Source organism: Vipera berus (genome assembly GCF_964194415.1).
Source record: "Vipera berus genome assembly, chromosome: 5".
NCBI classification, from domain to species: domain Eukaryota; kingdom Metazoa; phylum Chordata; class Lepidosauria; order Squamata; family Viperidae; genus Vipera; species Vipera berus.
This window is the reverse complement of record NC_138207.1, coordinates 3,426,817-3,444,655: the sequence shown is the minus strand read 5'-3', so window position 1 is coordinate 3,444,655 and position 17,839 is coordinate 3,426,817. Positions and strand designations below refer to the sequence as shown.

The window sequence follows — 17,839 nt, the reverse complement described above, 5'->3', positions numbered from 1 at the left end:
CTCTTTCAAGCACCCAGAAGGGCATCTAGCTGTGCCCCGTTCTTCTTCACTTAACAGGCATCCTTTATGCCTTTATTGCCCAAGCTTCAACTCCTTTGTGCTGCCAAAGGACAAACCAAAAGCATTTGAGGGCTGATTATTAAAGTCGCATCAGGCTCTCTCAGATTCAGGCATCCAACTTGCTGACTTAGGGTAGAATTATGCAGGATTTCTTGCACGTCTTGGGACCCAGCGTGCCGAAGGAACGTGCATTTTCAGAACTTTTGTTAAGGGACAACTCAGTGGGAAGCGATGACGACGCCGAAAGGAAAGAAATAAGCGAAAGACCAGGGGGATTCGGGACTGGCTTTACGAGCGTCACCGCTGAGTCTTTCCGGAGCTGGCTTTGTCTGCGGGATCGTTCAGAGCAGAAGTGAGAAAATAGAAATAAAAATAATAATAAAAAAAATCCTCTGTGTGAAACCTGCCAAGAACCTCACATTTCTATGGCGGTGGGATTAAAAAGTCCTTCTTCTTTTCCCCACCCTGCTCAGATTTCCCGAGGAGGAGGAGGAGGAGATTTAAATAGGATGGCTCCTGGAATTCTTCATCCCCTTCCCTCTGGAAAAACCCACTTTACAAAGCGCAAAAGTCCAATGGAAACCTCGGTGACCTCCCCCACAAAAAAAGAAGAAAAAAAAAGTGGAGAAACCAAAGGCAAAGGATTCCCACCAGGAAGCCAGGCTTCGGCGGTCGCTCTTCGAACACGAGATCTGTCTGTCCTGGGAGAGGCGGCACCCGCACTCGCCTCCTTCCGTCAGCCCGGGGAAGCAGTTCTCAGGCCTCCTTAGGCAGCACCCAGCTGCTGTTGTTGGGGGTGGTGCTGTTGTTTTGGGGGGGCCCATTCCAGGAGGGCCTGCACAGTCTCTGCCACCTGCGTCAACCCCTTCTCTTCTAAAATGTGCAGAGGCAAACACAATCGCTCCTACAAGAGGGGAGGGGGAAAAAAAAGACGCACATGCACAAAAAAGGGGGGGGGGAGGGAGGAAAAAAAAAGGATGACGATGAAAAATGAGTAGGAAAAAGGGAAGCGAAATTAAATTCGGACAGGGTGAGCGTGAACGAAGGATGGAATGCCGGCTAAGGGAGAATCGCCTCTAAGGTTGAACGCAAGACATCCGAAAATGTTGCTTTTCCAAAAAGCGACTGGATTTTCTCGGTCGTTTATTTATCTAGCGAATGGCATTATCGTGCACGGACTGGCGACATATATATCAATGTTTAGAATAGAATAGAGTCGGAGGGGAGCTTAGAGGTCATCTAGCCCAACCCCTTGCTCAGGCAGGAAACCCTATACCATTTCAGACAAATGCCTGTCCGGTCTCTTCTTAAAAACACCCCAGTGTTGGAGCATTCACTGCTTCTGGAGGCAGGTTGTTCCACTGGCTAACTGTTCTAACTGCCAGGCAATTCCTCCTTGGTTCCAGGTTGCTTCTAGATTCTAGAATTCATCTAGATTAGTAGAATCCAATAAACCCAATAAATGTGGAAAAACATCTATGTTCAAACATGACTGTCCAGGGCCATCTAATCACTGAAATGCAGCGTCTATGTGGGGAAAAAAAACAATCAGATCCTGGACCAGTTGATGCCCTCAGCTTACAGCCGGTCACAATGGGATCTAGTTTTGAGGTGGGATCCCACCATCAACTAAGGCAGGGGTAGGCAACTTTGGCTCTTTTATGACTGGTGGACTTCACCGGTGGAGCTCCGGACGGCATCGGACCTCCGAACTTTCCGTCGTGGTCTGAAGACCCATTTGTTTGAATTGGCCGGTCTGGCCTGATGGGGGAGCTGTGTTTTAAATTGTCATTTTAGATTGCATTATTGTTTTTTTAATTGGGCACTGATTTAATCTTTGTTTTAACTTTTGTATAGTATTGTATTTTATTTATATGCCCTGTGAACCGCCCTGAGTCCCTAGGGAGAAGGGCGGTATATAAATTAAATAAAACATAAACAAAACATAAACATAAACTCCCAGAATTCCTGAGCCAGCATGGCTCAGCTTGGAAACTTCTCCCTTTCCCCTCAGCGTGGCTGGCTGAGGAATTCTGGGAGTTGAAGTCCACCAGTCATGAAGGGGCCATAGTTCCCCCCATGCTGTCTCAGGAATTCTGGGAGTTGACGTCCACCAGTCATAAAAGAGCCAAGGTTGCCTACCCCTGAACTAAGGGAACGATATTATGCCCCGTTTATTACAAAGAGAGTCCTGACAGATGTGAATCCTATTCAGGATTGTCCATTGCTGATGCGGTAGTTCAAATCCTGGAATCTTTTTTTGTGCGGTCTTTATCTCTCTTTCTACGTCTGGGGCGCTCAACGACCCCTTCGGCTTTCTCTTGGGAAAACTCTACCCTGGAGAAGCTTCTTGGACGAGAAGCGGAATGTTTTCAAAGATAAAAAAAAAAATAAGAAAGTCCAGTTGCCATTTGGGAAAAGCACCGTGATCTGGATGACTTGAGAATCTCCATAGACTTGAACGCAAGACCCCTGCTTTGTCCTCCGGGGATACAAAAGGGGAAGGGGCTTCCTTCTCCATACTTGCAGAGGAGGCTGGGGAAGAGCAGCCCACCTGCTCCGACCCCCAGGGGTCCTGGGACCGCCAGGTTCTGCCCTTCCCTCAGCCACAGAAGCTTCCTGGCAGACTTTAGCCCACCCTACCGCGCCGGATGGTGGTGAGGAAAGTGGAAGGAACGAACAGGATGCATTTGTCTTGAGCTTCCAACACGTGATGGGATGTACAGGCAGTCCTCGACTGACGACCATTTGTTTAGTGACCGTTCAGAGTTACATCAGCGCTGAAAAAAGGGACTTGTGACCGCTTTTCACACTTAACGACCGCTGCAGCATCCCCAGGGGCACCTGATCGAAATTCGGACGCCGGGCAACTGACTCGTCTTTATGACGGTCGCAGTGCCCCAGGGTCAGGCGATCCCCTTTTGCGAACTTCTGACAAGCTAACTCAATGGGGGAAAACCGGTTTCACTTAACAACCGTATCGCTAACTTAACAACTGCAGGGATTCACCTTAACGGCTGCGGCAAGAAAGGTCGTCGAATGGGACAAGAACTCACTCAACAACTGGCTTGGCAATGAAAATGTTGGGCTCAGCTGTGGTCGTAAGTCAAGGTGAGTCCACCTAGCCAGACTGAGAACTCTGCTATCTGCATCTACACCAGGGCTCTTCAAACGTGGCCCTTTTATGACTTGTGGACTTCAACTCCCAGAATTCCTCAGCCAGGCACGCGTGCCTGGCTGAGGAATTCTGGGAATTGAAGTCCACAAGTCATAAAAGGGCCACGTTTGAAGAGCCCTGATCTACACTATACTCTGGGAACTACTTGGGAGAAGCTGTCTTCACCTTCATTCTCTCACACATACAGGTGGTCTCAACATACGGCCATAACGTAGCCTGCCCATTACAGTTGTATGTTGGGTCCATCGTATGATTGACCTGGTTTCACACACACACCCTTTCTGTGGCAGGGATTAAGAGAAGGGGGCAGTTGTAAAAACAGCTGTGAAGCAAGCCCACTGTTTGGTACAATAGGATTTTGCCCAAAGTTAACTTTTGACTGTTGGCAAAACCGTCGTAAAATGCAGTTACGTGACCACAGGGCGCTGCAAACAGCCATAAATGCAGCCGTGTGACTAAAAGCCCGACCGCCAGAACTTTGGAACTGGCTCGTAACTCCCGTTTTCAGTGACGTCGCAACTTCTAACAATCACGAAGCAAGGGGTCGTAAGTGGAGGACCATCTGTAATTCTGTAATATCCGGGCTGAGTTGTCTCTTTTTTCCCCTCCGGAATATACCCCTCCCTCCTGGAAACCCACCTCCTCGCCACGTTTGATCACACAACGGAGGCCAAGTATCTCAAGGAAATCCACACACCATCTTCAGCAAATGGGAATTTGCCTCCCAATTCAAATGTTTTGATTCCCCCCCCCTCTTTTAAATCAGAGGAAGTTTCTCCCCCTTGAGCAGAAGCCGCTGGCCTTGCTTGCACGTGGGAAGGGGTGTACAAGCAAGGATTCCTCCGTGGGCAAGCCAGGCTGAGTCTCCTGCTGAGTTTGCTTCCCGACCCGGGGGGCCTTGTCGTTGTCCTCCTCTGGACTAAGTGAACCGCAACCACCCAGCCGGATTTGGAGGTGACTTTATTGAACCCACGAAGCCCAAAGCGACAGAGCCCGCGCCAACAGGTGTGTACCGAGAGAACGTGCAAAGCGGGATGCGTGTTGTCAAGCACCGGATGGGGGAAAAAAAAGCCAAACGCTTGTTAGCCATGGATTTTATAGGAAGTACAAAGACAACAAGCTCAGACAGAAGGATTTTCACAACGCGGAGACGGGAGGGCGTGTGCAAAAATGACATTTTTCACCGGGCAGAGGCGAATGAACAAAAACTCCTTACGCTGCGCACTTGGAACACAGGCACTCGTTTCTTACAACCCATCTTTGCAAACGTCTCTGTCTAGAAAGGTCCGGCAACGCCAAGATGGACAGTGCTTTGCCTAGCTCAGTGGTTCTCAACCTGTGGTCCCCGGACCCCGGTGTGTGTGTGTGTGTGGGGGGAAGCAGGATGTCGTTATAGGGAGGTTGGGGAAAAAAATGTTACGATTTAAATCTTAAGTTTGGGGGGGGTGTCCGTGGCCATGGTCGGTGGCCACAAAAGGTATTTAAAGGGGGTCCGTGGTGAAGGAAAGGTTGAGAACTCCTTAGCTTAGTAGCACTTCTGGAAAACTGAAGATCTACAGCAGGGCTTTTCAACTTTTTCACCCATTGTACCACTTTTAGGATATGGCAACATCCGAGGACCACCAGTCGCCTAGCAAGGGGTCAAAAACTTGACCGAAAAAAAGGGATGAAGTACAGGTAGTCCTCGACTTACAACAGTTCGCTTAGTGACTGTTCAAAGTCACAACAGCAGTGAAAAAAGTTCCCCCCGAGCCACAGCCGAGCGAGACACCTGCCTGTCCGCCCGGCGGCGCTTTTCCTCCTGTCCGAGGTTTTCATTGTTGTGAGCATTTCTGTTGAGGATTGGCAGTGGGGATGGGGTGGGGGGGGGGTTGGTTTTTATCCCCCCCCCCGTCTGCTGGGTGGTTGCAGCAGGTTTTGGTCCCTTCACATGACACTGGGACACTGTGACCGTCATAAATATGAATCGGTTGCCAAGCATCTGGATGTAAATCACAAGACCCTGGAGATGCTGCAACATTCCAGCTGATCGGCGCTTCTTCTGGGCTCAGAAGCGCCAGGATTAGTGCTGAGCTCCAACTGGATCCTGGCGCTGATCCCGGCACTTCCGCTGAGCCCCGACAGCCCTGCAGCTCCAGCCGTCTCTCGCTCAGGCTTGTGCGGTGCTGCCACAGGTTCAGCTCATTCCCCTCCCCCACTACCACTTTTCCAGGAGGGTCGCGTACCACCTGCCAGGTGCCAATGTACCACAGGTGGTACCCGTGCCACTGGTTGAAAAGCCCTGAGCTACAGGGCTGAGCTGAGTCTTTTCTTGATTTCGAATCTTTGCTGATCCTATACAAACCGAGGAGGGTATCTGGGCCTCCTTCAACTCCTTCCCACCATTAACCAGGTTGAGAGACCCCCGTGCTAAGCCATACAAGGGGGGTTGGTTCTTAGCTTAGTGCAGATTATCCAAATGTGGCAAGTTCTGGACTTCAACTCCCAGAATTCCTCAGCTAGCTACGGTAGAGGGGTCCCCCCCCCGCCTGAATGTCTTTGAGCCTTATTGTGAGTCTTTTCTGGAAGAAAGCTGCTCATCTTGGAAGATTCCTGTATTACAGGCAGAGAACAATAAAAGTAGCTAGTTTGAACTCTACCCATCTGGGTCAGGTCGCTTGGGCCCCGACAGATATTGTCGTTTTTTATCTTGTTGTAAAATGCCTAGAGCTGCCTGACAACAAGATGGGCGGCGTTTAAACCAGGGGTCTTCAAACTTGGCCCTTTTATGACTCGTGGACTTGCAACTCCCAGAATTCCTCAGCCAGCGTGCCACGCTGGCTGGGGAATTCTGGGAATTGCAAGTCCACGAGTCATAAAAGGGCCAGGTTTGAAGACCCCCTGGGTTCAAACTAACTAAGCACAGGTACTCCTCGACTAGCAAACATGAGCTGCTAAGCGAGACGTCTCTTAAGTGAATTTTGCCCCATGTTACGACTTCTCTCGCCACGGTTCTTAAGTGAATCCCCCGGCAAGTTGCTAAGTTGGGAGCACGACTGCTAAGGGAATCGGACTTTTGCCCATCGGCTTTGTCGGGAAGTCGCCAAAGGTGATGACCGCCTGACCCCAGGACACGGCAACCGTCATAAATTAAACCAGTTGCCACGCCTCCAAATTTTGATCACGTGGCAACGGGGATGGGGCAAGAGTCTGAAGTGTGAAAAACGGGCACAAATCCCCTTTTTTTCCCCAGTGCCGTTGTAACTTTGAACAGCCACTAAACGACCTGTTGTAAGCCGAGGACCGCCTGTAAGTAACTCACAAACCCACTCGCTAACTCAGCGCCCTAATTTTTCTTGGCAATGCAGATTGGCTCTGTCTCCAACCCTGCCCATTCCCCTCGTGGGATCAGTATTTTTTTTCTTTGGGGTAGCATAAACCCCTATCCTGGGTGTGTGTGTGACTCTAAGCACTCAGGCTTGACCCCCCCCACCCGAGGTAGTTTTCTCCCACGGATTTCTCTCGTGTGATTTCCCAAACTCTCGCTGAGCTATGTGACTTCAGGAAAAAAAAAGAGAGAGAAATAAAAATCTTACATCCCGATTGAAAACTGATGGGAGCTGTATGACCTATACTAGGGGTCTCCAACTTCCCGGGCCGTGGACCGGTAGCGGGCCGTGGCACGCCAGCAACCGGTCCGCGCAAACAAGCAAAGCCCCATCCGTGGGATGCAGGCAGCGCACAAAACCACGCGTTCTCTGGTCCGTGAAAAAAAACCTTTCTCCACGGAAACGGTCCCTGGTGCCCAAAAGGTTGGGGACCTCTGACCTATGGGACAAAAAATGAAAAAAAAAAAACCACACCAAGCATAGCAACAGGCCTGGTTCAGCCAGCTCCAGATAATCAAAGTTTGCCTGCTTAAGCTTACAAGCTCTGGGAAGAATAAATAAAAGTTGTTACGGAGGGGGGGGGCGGGGCAGGGGAAAAAACAAAAAAGAAATACGATTCGTGGGATTTGCAGAAAAATCTACTAGCTGCACAACCAGGCTGGCCGGGAATACCCTGAAGTTTCCCCTTTGAAGAATCGGCAGCTGTCAAACGTTCCAAATAGTTAACTGTCTACTGGCAATGCAATTCAGGAAGTGTGTGAGGGAGGTTCACGCAACATAGGTTTGCGTTCCCTTGCAGCGGGTTGTCAACCTTCAACAAGCCTGTCTGAGGTCCTTGGTGCTCTCTGAGCTGGCTTGTTCTCATGCAGACGTTTCACTACCCAACTAGGGAAGAGCATCAGGGCTGGAAGGAAGTGGGGTTTGCTGTCGGCAAGCAAGCTGCTTAAGAGATAAACCCAGACAAAGGCCACTTCCTTCGGTCACGGATGACGTGACCCTGTCGGGTCCTGAAACATCTGCAAGGAAACCACCCAGCTCAGAGCGCACCAAGGACCCCACAGTCCTCCTCCTCCTCCTCCTCCCTTCTAGCACTGATGGTGTAACCTAGTGGGTCATGAAACGTCTGCAAGGAAACAATTAAGATCAGAGAGCACCAAGGACCCCACAGTCGCCCTCCTCCTCCACCTCCACCTCGTCTTCCTCCCTTCTAGCCCTGATGATGTTCCCTAGTGGGGTCATGAAACGTCTGCAAGAAAACCGCCAAGCTCAGAGAGCACCAAGGACCCCACAGTCCTTCTCCTCCTCCTCCTCCTCCACCTCCTCCTCCTCCCTTCTAGCACTGATGACGTAACTTAGTTGGGTCATGAAACGTCTGCAAGGAAAAAAACCAAACTCAAGAGAGCACCAAGGGCCCCATAGTCTTCCTCCTCCTCCAAGACGGGTGATGTAACCTAGTTGGGTCATGAAACGTCTGCAAGAAAACCACCCAGAGAGCACCAAGGACCCCACAGTCCTCCTCCTCCTCCTCCCTTCTAGCACTGTTGAGGTTACCTAGTTGGGTCATGAAACGTCTGCAAGGAAACCACCCAGCTCCGAGAGCATCAAGGACCCCCACAGTTCAATCCTGAGCTACAAATAATTCTCCTCTTATCGGTACAATCCTGTTCAAGTAGGAGCTGGTGGTCAGTTTGCTGCAAGGCCCCAAAGTGCGCATCTCTGCCAGAGGAGGAAGAGAGCAGACTCGCTGCTCTTGCTCTGTTGAGCTTCTGCCTGCCAGTCTGGATGAACAGGGAGAGCCAGCCCTGGGTGGGGTGTGTGTGTGTGTGGTCTCTCGCGATTGAAGCCCACCAGGCGAGGGCAATCCAGACAGGAAGAAGCAAAAGACAAAATTAATTTGCTGGAGCCTCCAGATTCCTGCCCAGGCAGAGCAACAGGATTCCCTGAGAAAGTCAAAAGCACCAGAGAGCATAACGTGGCTGAGGATGAGGGTCCTCGGTGCCCTCGGAGCCGGGTGGTTTTCCTGCAGACGTTTCATGACCCAACTAGGTAACATCATCAGTGCTAGAAGAGGGAAGGGGCTTTGCACTCAACTGTTACCTACACAGCCCTGATGTTGTTACCTAGTTCGGCTCAGGAAACGTCTGCAAGGAAACCGCCAAGCTCGGGGACCACCGAGGACCCCTCGTTTCAACCCGGAGCTACAAATCTTCTCCTTTTATTAGGCAGAGACGGTTTGGCTTGGTGTTAAAACCTGAGCATCAGAGGCATCATCAGTGGGTCGAGTCGAGACCCTTTTCGGCAAGAATGGAGAACTTCTCCAAGCAGAGGCTGGTGTTAAGACCTGGGGTGAGGGCTTAGCCCTCATCAAACAACCATTTTTCCCCCAGGGGACCCCCCCCACCCCCCACGGCCATCGCCCCTTCTCTTTGGGGGACACCGGCTTCGGTAAGGGATGCCTTCAAGCCAAGCAGGTTTTCTAGTTCTGGACAAGCCTGCAAGGTGGTTGAGTAAGGCTGGGCAGGGATTCAGGTCAGACTGAAGCAAGGAAAAGTGCGTGGGGAGGGGAGATTCAGGTAGTCCTCGACTTACGACCACAGTTGAGCTCAACCTTTCCGCTGCTAAGCAAGACAGCTGACGAGCGAGCGCTTGCCCCCTTTTACGACCTTGGGTCACAGTGGTTCAACGAAGCACTCCCGTTTAAGTCAGTAACACGGCGGTTACGCGATCCTAGGGATTTTTTAGCTTGTCGGAAGGTGGCGAAAGGGAGCTTGGCCTGACTCCCGGGGCACACGGTGACCGTCATAAATGCGAGTCAGTCACCGAGTCGGTCTGAATTCTGATCCACGTGACCCTGGGTTACACGGCAACGGTCGTTAAGTGCGAAAAACGGCCTTACAAGTCCCTTTTTTTCCCCAGTGGGGCTGTAACTTCGCACGGTCACTTCAAGGGACCGTTGTAAGCTGAGGACTAGCTGTATCGGGTCAGATCTGAACGGGGATAGCTGAAGAAAGGTAAAAGCCACAGTAACAGACGGACGTTTTTCAAACTGGGCAATCTCCAAGAGGTGTGGACTTCAACTCCCAGGATTCCCCAACCAGCGACTGCCAAGTTTGAGAAAGACGATGGTAAACCGACGACGGATAGCACAAATGCTTATCTCGGATAGGATACAGCTGGAATATTTTGGGGGAAACCACACATAGTTCTTACAGGAAAATCCCCCAGCTTTGAAATAAGATCAGGGGCTGCTCTGTAGCCTCCTGTGTGGCCAGTCCTTGACTTATGACACCAACGGAGCCCAGGATCTTAAGTTCTTGCTGTCATTAAGCAAGGCAGCCACGCCATCCCGGCTCCCCCTGTTGCAGTTGTGACGCAGAGCACGGGGGTGCCTCGGGGCTGGTGGAGGAGCCGGTTTGCTGAACGAATGGTCGTTAAGTCGAGGACCCCCCCTGCGTTTCTTCCAGAGCCGAGATACCTATTAGGTAAATTAAAATGGCTGACTTGGGATTGACCAAGATGCTGGCACAGCTGTGCAGAGGTAGCCAGGATTTCAGCTCAGAGACCAGGGCTTCTCCCCACGGGGGGTGGGTGAGCGGTCAAGAGCTGGCCCAGAGCTTACGGAAGTTGTTCTCTTTGGAGAAATAACGTTTCCTACCTGAGTAATTGGCCAGGTGGGGGGGAAAAAAAGGAAGAGACACCCAAGGATCAGGGGACAGAGGCCTCTGTAAAAAAAATTTTTTTTTTTTTTTAAAGAGGCCAGCATTGAGGAGCTTCCTTCTTCTAATGTTGGGCTAAGCTGAAATCCGCCCGTGGAGGGCCCTTGCGAAAGCTCAACAAAATTAAAATAAATCTGCTGCTATTTTGCAGCAAACGTTGTCGCCTTCAGACATGAAACGACGACTGAATCACTTTTAGAGGCCACTCACCTGGAGCAGCAAAGGAGAACTCTGATGCAGAGGTCCCCGGAAAAGTTTCTTTCTTTTTCTTTCTTTCTTTCTCTTTCTTTTCTTTCCTATCTATCTATCTATCTATCTATCTATCTATCTATCTATCTATCTATCTATCAAAGGCAAAGCCTGTAGCTTGCTCAAATCTTGAGAAATAAATAAATGATAGATAGATAGATAGATAGATAGATAGATAGATAGATAGATAGATAGATAGATAGATAGATAGATAGATAGATAGATAGATAGATAATCTGGTATGGTCCCCAAGGAAGATGGCTGACCATCTTTCACCTGCCAGCAAAACCGGCTGGCCTTTGCCGACGGCTAAATTTCCCTTCTTATCTCTACCCTGTGCTCCAGGACCTCAAAGAGGGCAAACTTCCTAATTTTACAAAAATATCTAGTCGTGTTAAGTTAAAATAAACCCACGTGGACCGGTTTTCTTCCCCCCCCCATTTTCCATAAAGCATTCCACAGTGTAACACAGCAAGATTCTTTTTTTTTTTTCCAAACGATTGGGGGGTCGGCAACCGGCAGCCTGCTGGCCAAATCCGGCCCATGGGCTAAAAAAAAAAAGAAAAAAAGAAAGAAACAGGCCAACTGGGGATAGATGGGTCAGTCCTGAGCCTCAGCCAAGCTCCTGGAGAGGCCGGGGTCTCTTGGACAAGGGTGGCTGTCCAGTGGCTGCCGTGTGCCTTGGTTTGCAGACCTGCCAGCCGCCCCTGGAGAGGCAGAGAAGGGACAGGATTTGGCCCTTGAGATAGCACGGTTGCTGACGCCTGCTAACTCGCAGCCAGTTCGCACAGAGCAGGCTTGCTGGTGGATTTGAACCCGTGCGCCTCCTTGCAGCCTCACACCCCACCCCACCCCGAGCGTTCACCGGCCAGTTGCAGGAGGAGCCGACGGCGCAGGTGACCGGCAAAAGTTGAGTGTTCCCCCCCTCCCTCCCCCCCTCAGAGGAAAAAGACCCAGCGGTAGAACACGCAGACCATGAGCATCAGGGTACAGTAAAAGGCAGCGAAAGCGCAAAGCTGAGTGGAGAGTAGCACCAGACTCGGCTCTTCGGAATCTGTGCCCAGAGAAAGGAGGGACTCGACGGTCCTTTGAATGCTGAGGTTTAGCTGGAGAATGTCAGAAGGGGAACACAAGGTGTCCTATCCAGAGGGGCAGCAGGAAGGGAAAACAGACAGAAAACAAAATTAGTAGAAGCTTCATCACCGGTAGGCCCGCCGGACTCGGCCGAAGCTGCCCGAGGGAAGTTATTCGCCAGGTTGCAACGTTCCCACTTTTGGCCAACCACCCCTACTCGTGCGTAGACGTAACCAGCAGCCCCTCGACCCGCGAGCAAACCGGAGCTCAAAATTTCCCTGGTTAAGCCAGACGGTTGCTAAGCGAGTTTGGCCCCGTTTTGCAACCGTGGCCAAATTGGGAATACGGTCTTGGCCAAATTGGGAATAGGGTCGTCCCAACAGTTCTGAAGAAGCTTCTTGGCTGCAAAGCCAAACGTCGCCAAGGAGAATCAAAGTCCGGTTGCCTTTTGAGGAGGGGAAAAAAAAAAGCAGCTTTGGATGACTGAAGAATCTCCGCAGGTTACATTTAGTAACCTGGTTGTTAAAGCGAACCTGGCTTCCCCCGTTGTCTTTGCATGTCAGAAGACGGCAAAAGGGGGTGAACCCCCAAAATCCATCGGTCAGTTGCATCAAATTCCCGGGTGTGCAGCTAACGAGTAGGCTGGCTTGGTCGCTCAAGAGCGAGACACATGTGAAGCGAGCCTAGCAGTGCCTGCATTTTCTGCGTCGCCTGAGAAAAGCGCGTTTTCCTTCCCCCGTCCTGACCACTTTCTACAGGGGGACGATGGAGAGCATCCTGTCATACAACATCGCAGTCTGGTTTGGAAGCATCCCTGCTTCGGACAGGAAGGCGGTGCAGAGAGTGGTGAGGACAGCAGAAATGGTTACTGGCAGTTCACTCCCGTCTATCCAGGACATGGCACGGAAGCGCCGCTTGAGCAGGGTCTGCAAGATTGTCTGGCATGCTACAAACCCTCTTCACAACCTGTTTTCCTTGCTACCTTCTTGGGAGGAGGGGGCTCCGTGGTATCCGAAGCAGAACATCCAGTTTCAGTCCCAGTTTTGTGCCAGACAGCATCAACCTTGTGAACTCTTAAAGCTTCCTCCTTCCGTTATGTATTCAAAATGGACAGAGATTAATATTTATATGTTGCTTATATGTAAGGGGGTAGGTCAGGGGGTAGGCAAGCTTGGCGCTTTTATGACTGGTGGACTTCAACTCCCAGAATTCCTGAGCCAGCATGGCTCAGCTTGGAAACCTCTCCCTTTCCCCTCAGCATGGCTGGCTCAGGAATTCTGGGAGTTGAAGTCGAGTCATGGAGGGGCCTAGGCCTAGGCCAGGGGTAGGCAACCTTGGCTCTTTTGACTGGTGGACTTCAACTCCCAGAATTCCTCAGCCAGCATGGGGGAACTATGGCCCCTTCATGACTCATAGACTTCAACTCCCAGAATTCCTCAGGCAGCATGGGGGAACTATGGCCCCTTCGTGACTTGTGGACTTCAATTCCCAGAATTCCTCAGCCAGCGTGGGGGAACTATGGCCCCTTCATGACTTGTGGACTTCAACTCCCAGAATTCCTCAGCCAGCGTGGGGGAACTATGGCCCCTTCATGACTTGTGGACTTCAATTCCCAGAATTCCTCAGCCAGCGTGGGGGAACTATGGCCCCTTCATAACTTGTGGACTTCAACTCCCAGAATTCCTCAGCCAGCCTGGCTCAGCTTGGAAACCTCTCCCTTTCCCCTCAGCATGGCTGGCTCAGGAATTCTGGGAGTTGAAGTCCACGAGTCATAAAAGAGCCAAGGTGGCCTACCCCGGGTGTAGGTCTATACATATATTGTATATAGTATGTTTTTAAATGTGTGTTATGTAGGTGCACCCTTGAGAGCAGGCAACTAAATTTCATTTTTAATGTGTGCCGTTGTGCCCACAGGAAAATGACAATAAAGGTTATCATTATCGTTAAAAGGCAGCTTTACGTCGCGTGTTGAAAAAGCCCCTCTCCATCCCAGGACTCTGGACGATGGAGAAAAAGTCTTTCAAAACACAGGTAGCTGCTGGCCTATAGCCACTCATTTAGTGACCGTTCAAAAGTTACGACGGCATTGGGAAAAATCGACTTTTTCACACTTCTGACCATTATAATATCCCGGTGGTCATGTGATCCAAATTCGCACGCTTGGCGACTGGCTCATACCTATGACGCTTGCAGTGTTCCTGTGTGTGTGTGTGTGTGTGTGTGTGTGTGTGTGTGAGTGTGTGTGTCCTGTGATCCCCTCCGGCAACCTTCTGACAAGCAAACTCAACAGGGTGGAGCCAGATTCGCTGAAAGAACCGTGTTGCTACCGACTTACTTAACGGCCGTGGAAAGAAAGGTCGTAGAACGGGGCAAAATTCACCCAACCACCGTCTGGCTTAGCAATGGAAGTTTTGGGCTCCGTTGCGCTCCTAAGTCAAGCTGCCTCTTGCTCAAAGCAATTGGAAAGAAGATTTGGGCTCCGAAACCTTGAACAGGACTTTTATCTCAGGTCTTTCCAGAATCGGGGTGGTGCTGTGGGACGACCCGATTCGACTGGACCGGTGCATATGGAATTCGCGGCTTTCCGGTGTCCACCCCAACCCAGTTGCAACTGGGAGAAATATGACTTGGGCAGCTTCGGCCAGGGTCTTCTGAATTGCTCCCCAGGACTTTTGTCCAAACCCCTGAGGCTCATAAAAGCCTAAGGGCCCAGGAGAAATTCAGAAGACCGCACAAATCGGAGGTTAGTTTTCCATGCACTGCATTTTTTTTTTTTTGGTCATGAGAACGGTTCACAAGGACCGTAAAGATGCGAAACCAAGATTCAAAACAGGATCCTCGGGCTGGCGAGATGCAAGCGTTGCCCGATTTCCCTCGGGTTATTTGGACCATCGGTTCAGGACCGGGCGCTGACATTGGACCTCAAACGCAGCCTGCCCTGCCTTGACTTGGTGGCTTGTCGGGGGTGTTGGATTACCACTCCCATCACCCGTCGCCAGCCTGGCCAGATGCTCTCTTGGCTGGGGACAATGGGAACAGGAGTCTAAGTGGCCCGCCCAAGTCACGGAGATGTGGCCGAACAGGGCAGGAGCGCCATGGCTTGCACCTGTTTTGTTTTGCTTCCCTCCTTTCGTACCTGCTAATGAATTTCTTTTGGTGCACGGATGTACCGTTTGGGGGGGTGTTCCAGTCGGAATTAGGGCCGTGAACCATGGGTTCTTGGGAGGTTTGAAAGACAACAAAGCCCACTCCCTTCTAGCACTGATGATGTTGCCTAGTTGGGTCATGGAATGTCTGCAAGAAAACCACCCAGCTCAGAGAGCCCCAAGGACCCCACAGTCCTCTTTCTTTCTTTCTTTCTCTCTTTCTTTTTCTTTCTTTCTTTTTCTCTTTCTTTCTTTTTCTCTTTTTCTTTCTTTCTCTTTCTTTTCTTATCTCCTCCCTCCCATTTCTTATTTCCTTCCTTCCTCCCTACCTCCCTCTCCCCCCTTTTCTTTCTTTCTCTTCTCCTCCTCCTCTTCCTCCTCCTCTCCACAAACCCCCCTCCTCCCTTCTAGCACTGATGATGTTGCCTAGTTGGGTCATGAAACGTCTGCAAGAAAACCACCCAGCTCAGAGAGCACCAAGGACCCCACAATCCTCTTTTTTTCTTTCTTTCTTTTTTTTCTTTCTTTCTCTTTCTTTCTTTCTTTCTTTCTTTCTTTCTTTCTTTCTTTCTTTCTTTCTTTCTTTCTCTTTCTTTCTTTCTTTATTTCTCTTTCTTTTTCTTTTTCTTTCTTTCATTCTTTTTCTTTTCTTTCTTCTTTCCTTCCTCCCTCCGTTTCTTATTTCCTTCCTCCTTCCCTCCCAACCTCCCTCTACCTTTTCTTCTTTCTTTCTCTTTCTTTTTCTTTCTTTCTTTCTCTTCCTTTTCCTCCTCCTCTCCGCAAGCCCCCCTCCCTTCTAGCACTGATGATGTTGCCTAGTTGGGTCATGAAATGTCTGCAAGAAAACCACCCAGCTCAGAGAGCACCCAGGACCCCAAAGACCTCCTCCTCCACCTCCTCCTCCTCCTCCACCTCCACTCTGCACATCCCACTCCCTTCTAACCCTGATGATATTACCTAGCTGGGTCATGTAATGTCTGCAAGAAAGTAACCAAGATCGGAGAGCACCAGGGATCCCACGCTTTGTCTAAAAGGCTGGCCCTGTGACACAAGGCCACACAGTAGGAAGAGAAATTGGAAGCCTTCCTCTCGTACCTGAGGCACCCCTATTTTTCGACAGGCTTCCAGGAAATTTTCCACATTCCGCCGACACTTGGCCATGGTTAATTTAGGCTGCAGAAGAGAGAAAGAAGAACATGGCGTTAGTCAAGGGCAGTGATGGCAGACCTGTCACAGGTGTGCCGAAGGTGACAAAGTTTGGGGAGACACACCAGCACTCACCCGCACGGAGAGTTCTCAGAAACATGCTGTGTTCTTGTGCAAATTTTTTTTTTTTGGGGGGGGGGGGCTTGCACAGTCCACCTGAGAAGGGGACGTGCTCTGAGGCCACGCTCAAAAAATGAATTTATTATTATGTGCATTTCATTTTCGCAATTATCTGACCTTGCGTTATACATATTATTTAATACGTGTATATAAATACGTATCTTTTTTTAAAAAAAAAACAACACAGCCCAATCGTGCCTCTGTGGAGCGTTTTTTTGTTTTGTTTTTTTAAATAAACGAACAGGTAAAGAATTGTTTCGTTTCTCTTTCGTTTAGACCCGCCAGGAGTGTCAAATTAGGAGCTTTTGAATTTTTTTTACACGCCGAGCCCCAAAGGTTTGCCATCACTGATCTATGGTCACACACACACACACACACACACACACACACACAAATTAGGGGAGTCTGGTAGCTAGATCTTTCTTAATAAATGAAAAACGATGAGAAGAGGGATACTGGTTAAGATTTTCGCAAGTATCTTCAATGTCCGGCCAAATAATTTTGATTTTACAGATGCTCCCCTCCCAAAAAAAACCTTCCCCAGACTATATAAGAAATGCTGCATTAGAGGAAGGTGAGCTGCAGCTCCTGAAAGCTGATGCCCTTCAAATCACACTTGAAGAGGTGGAAAAAGTGCTACCGGACTCCTGATGTTTTTTTTTTCCTTGATAGCAATCCCGAATTCAGATTATCTTGAAAGCAGTATTAGGAATTTACCGTCCTGGGAAAGACTTTTAAACGTCAAGGCAGCCTCTTTGCAGAGAAATAGCAGCAGCAAGTAGGAGTATAAATACGTTTTCCCTATAGATTTTTAGCTTGCTTGCTTTCTTTCTCACTTTTTTCGTTCTCTTTTTCTTCCTTCCTTCCTTTCTTTCCTTTTTTTCTTTCTTCCTTCCTCTCTCTCTCTCTCTCTCTCTCTCTCTCTCTTTCTTTTTCTTCTTTCTCATAATTGGGATGTCAATCCTCCCTGCAGTTATAACTTCCAAGATACAGGCAGTCCTCTAGACTTACAACCATTTGCTTACTGACTGAAGTTACAACGGCACTGAAAAAGAGAGAGCTACGACCAGTCCTCGCACTTATGACCGCAGCAGCATTTTCCCCCAATCATGTGATCAAAATTTGGGCGCTTGGCACCCAGCAGTTATTTACAATATGTTGCAGCAGCAGCAGCCCTGGGTCAGGCCATCGTCATTGGCCCTCTTCCAACAAGCAAAGTCAATGGAAGAAGCCAGATTCGCTTAACGACCGTGTGATTCACTTAACAGCTGAAGGATTCCTTGAATTTTTATTTATTTTTTATTTTAATTCCATTTATATCCCGCCCTTCTCCGAAGACTCAGGGCGGCTTACAAGCTTAGCAGTAGCCTTCATTCTATGTATATGCCTGCTTATTAGGGCTTTCACACACACCCCAAGCGGCATTATTACAAAGTCAACTTAATTGCCCCCAACAATCTGGGTCCTCATAACCTTGGCCAAAAAAAAATAATGATGTAAAATCAGGCCCATCTCGCTTAACAACTGTCCTACTTAGCAAAGGTAATTCTGTGGCCGTTAAGTTGAGGACTACCTGCAATGGGTTCCTTGCAAGTTCGAGAGAGCTGAGAGAGAAATCCTGGCTTTCTCCGAGACGCTTTGGAGTCAGGATCTGGCCTGTTCCATGTTGGCGTCGTTGTCAGCCGGGATTAAGCTGGGATCAGCCAGAAAGCGGTTTTCCTC

At 49.7% G+C, this 17,839-nt stretch overlaps 1 protein-coding gene across 1 annotated transcript in view; it reads right to left on the bottom strand.

Moving 5' to 3' along the window:
* Positions 1 to 333: 333 nt before the first annotated feature.
* LRCH3 (leucine rich repeats and calponin homology domain containing 3) overlaps positions 334 to 17,839 on the bottom strand; it is a 127,905-nt gene continuing 110,399 nt past the window's right edge. Inside the window, exons 20-21 of the mRNA XM_081329965.1 lie at positions 15,887 to 15,964; positions 334 to 964 (exon numbers count right to left, since the gene is read on the bottom strand). Of these exons, the coding sequence (XP_081186091.1) occupies positions 827 to 964; positions 15,887 to 15,964 (216 nt within the window). The 3' untranslated portion in view covers positions 334 to 826. The remainder of the gene's footprint in view (positions 965 to 15,886; positions 15,965 to 17,839) is intronic.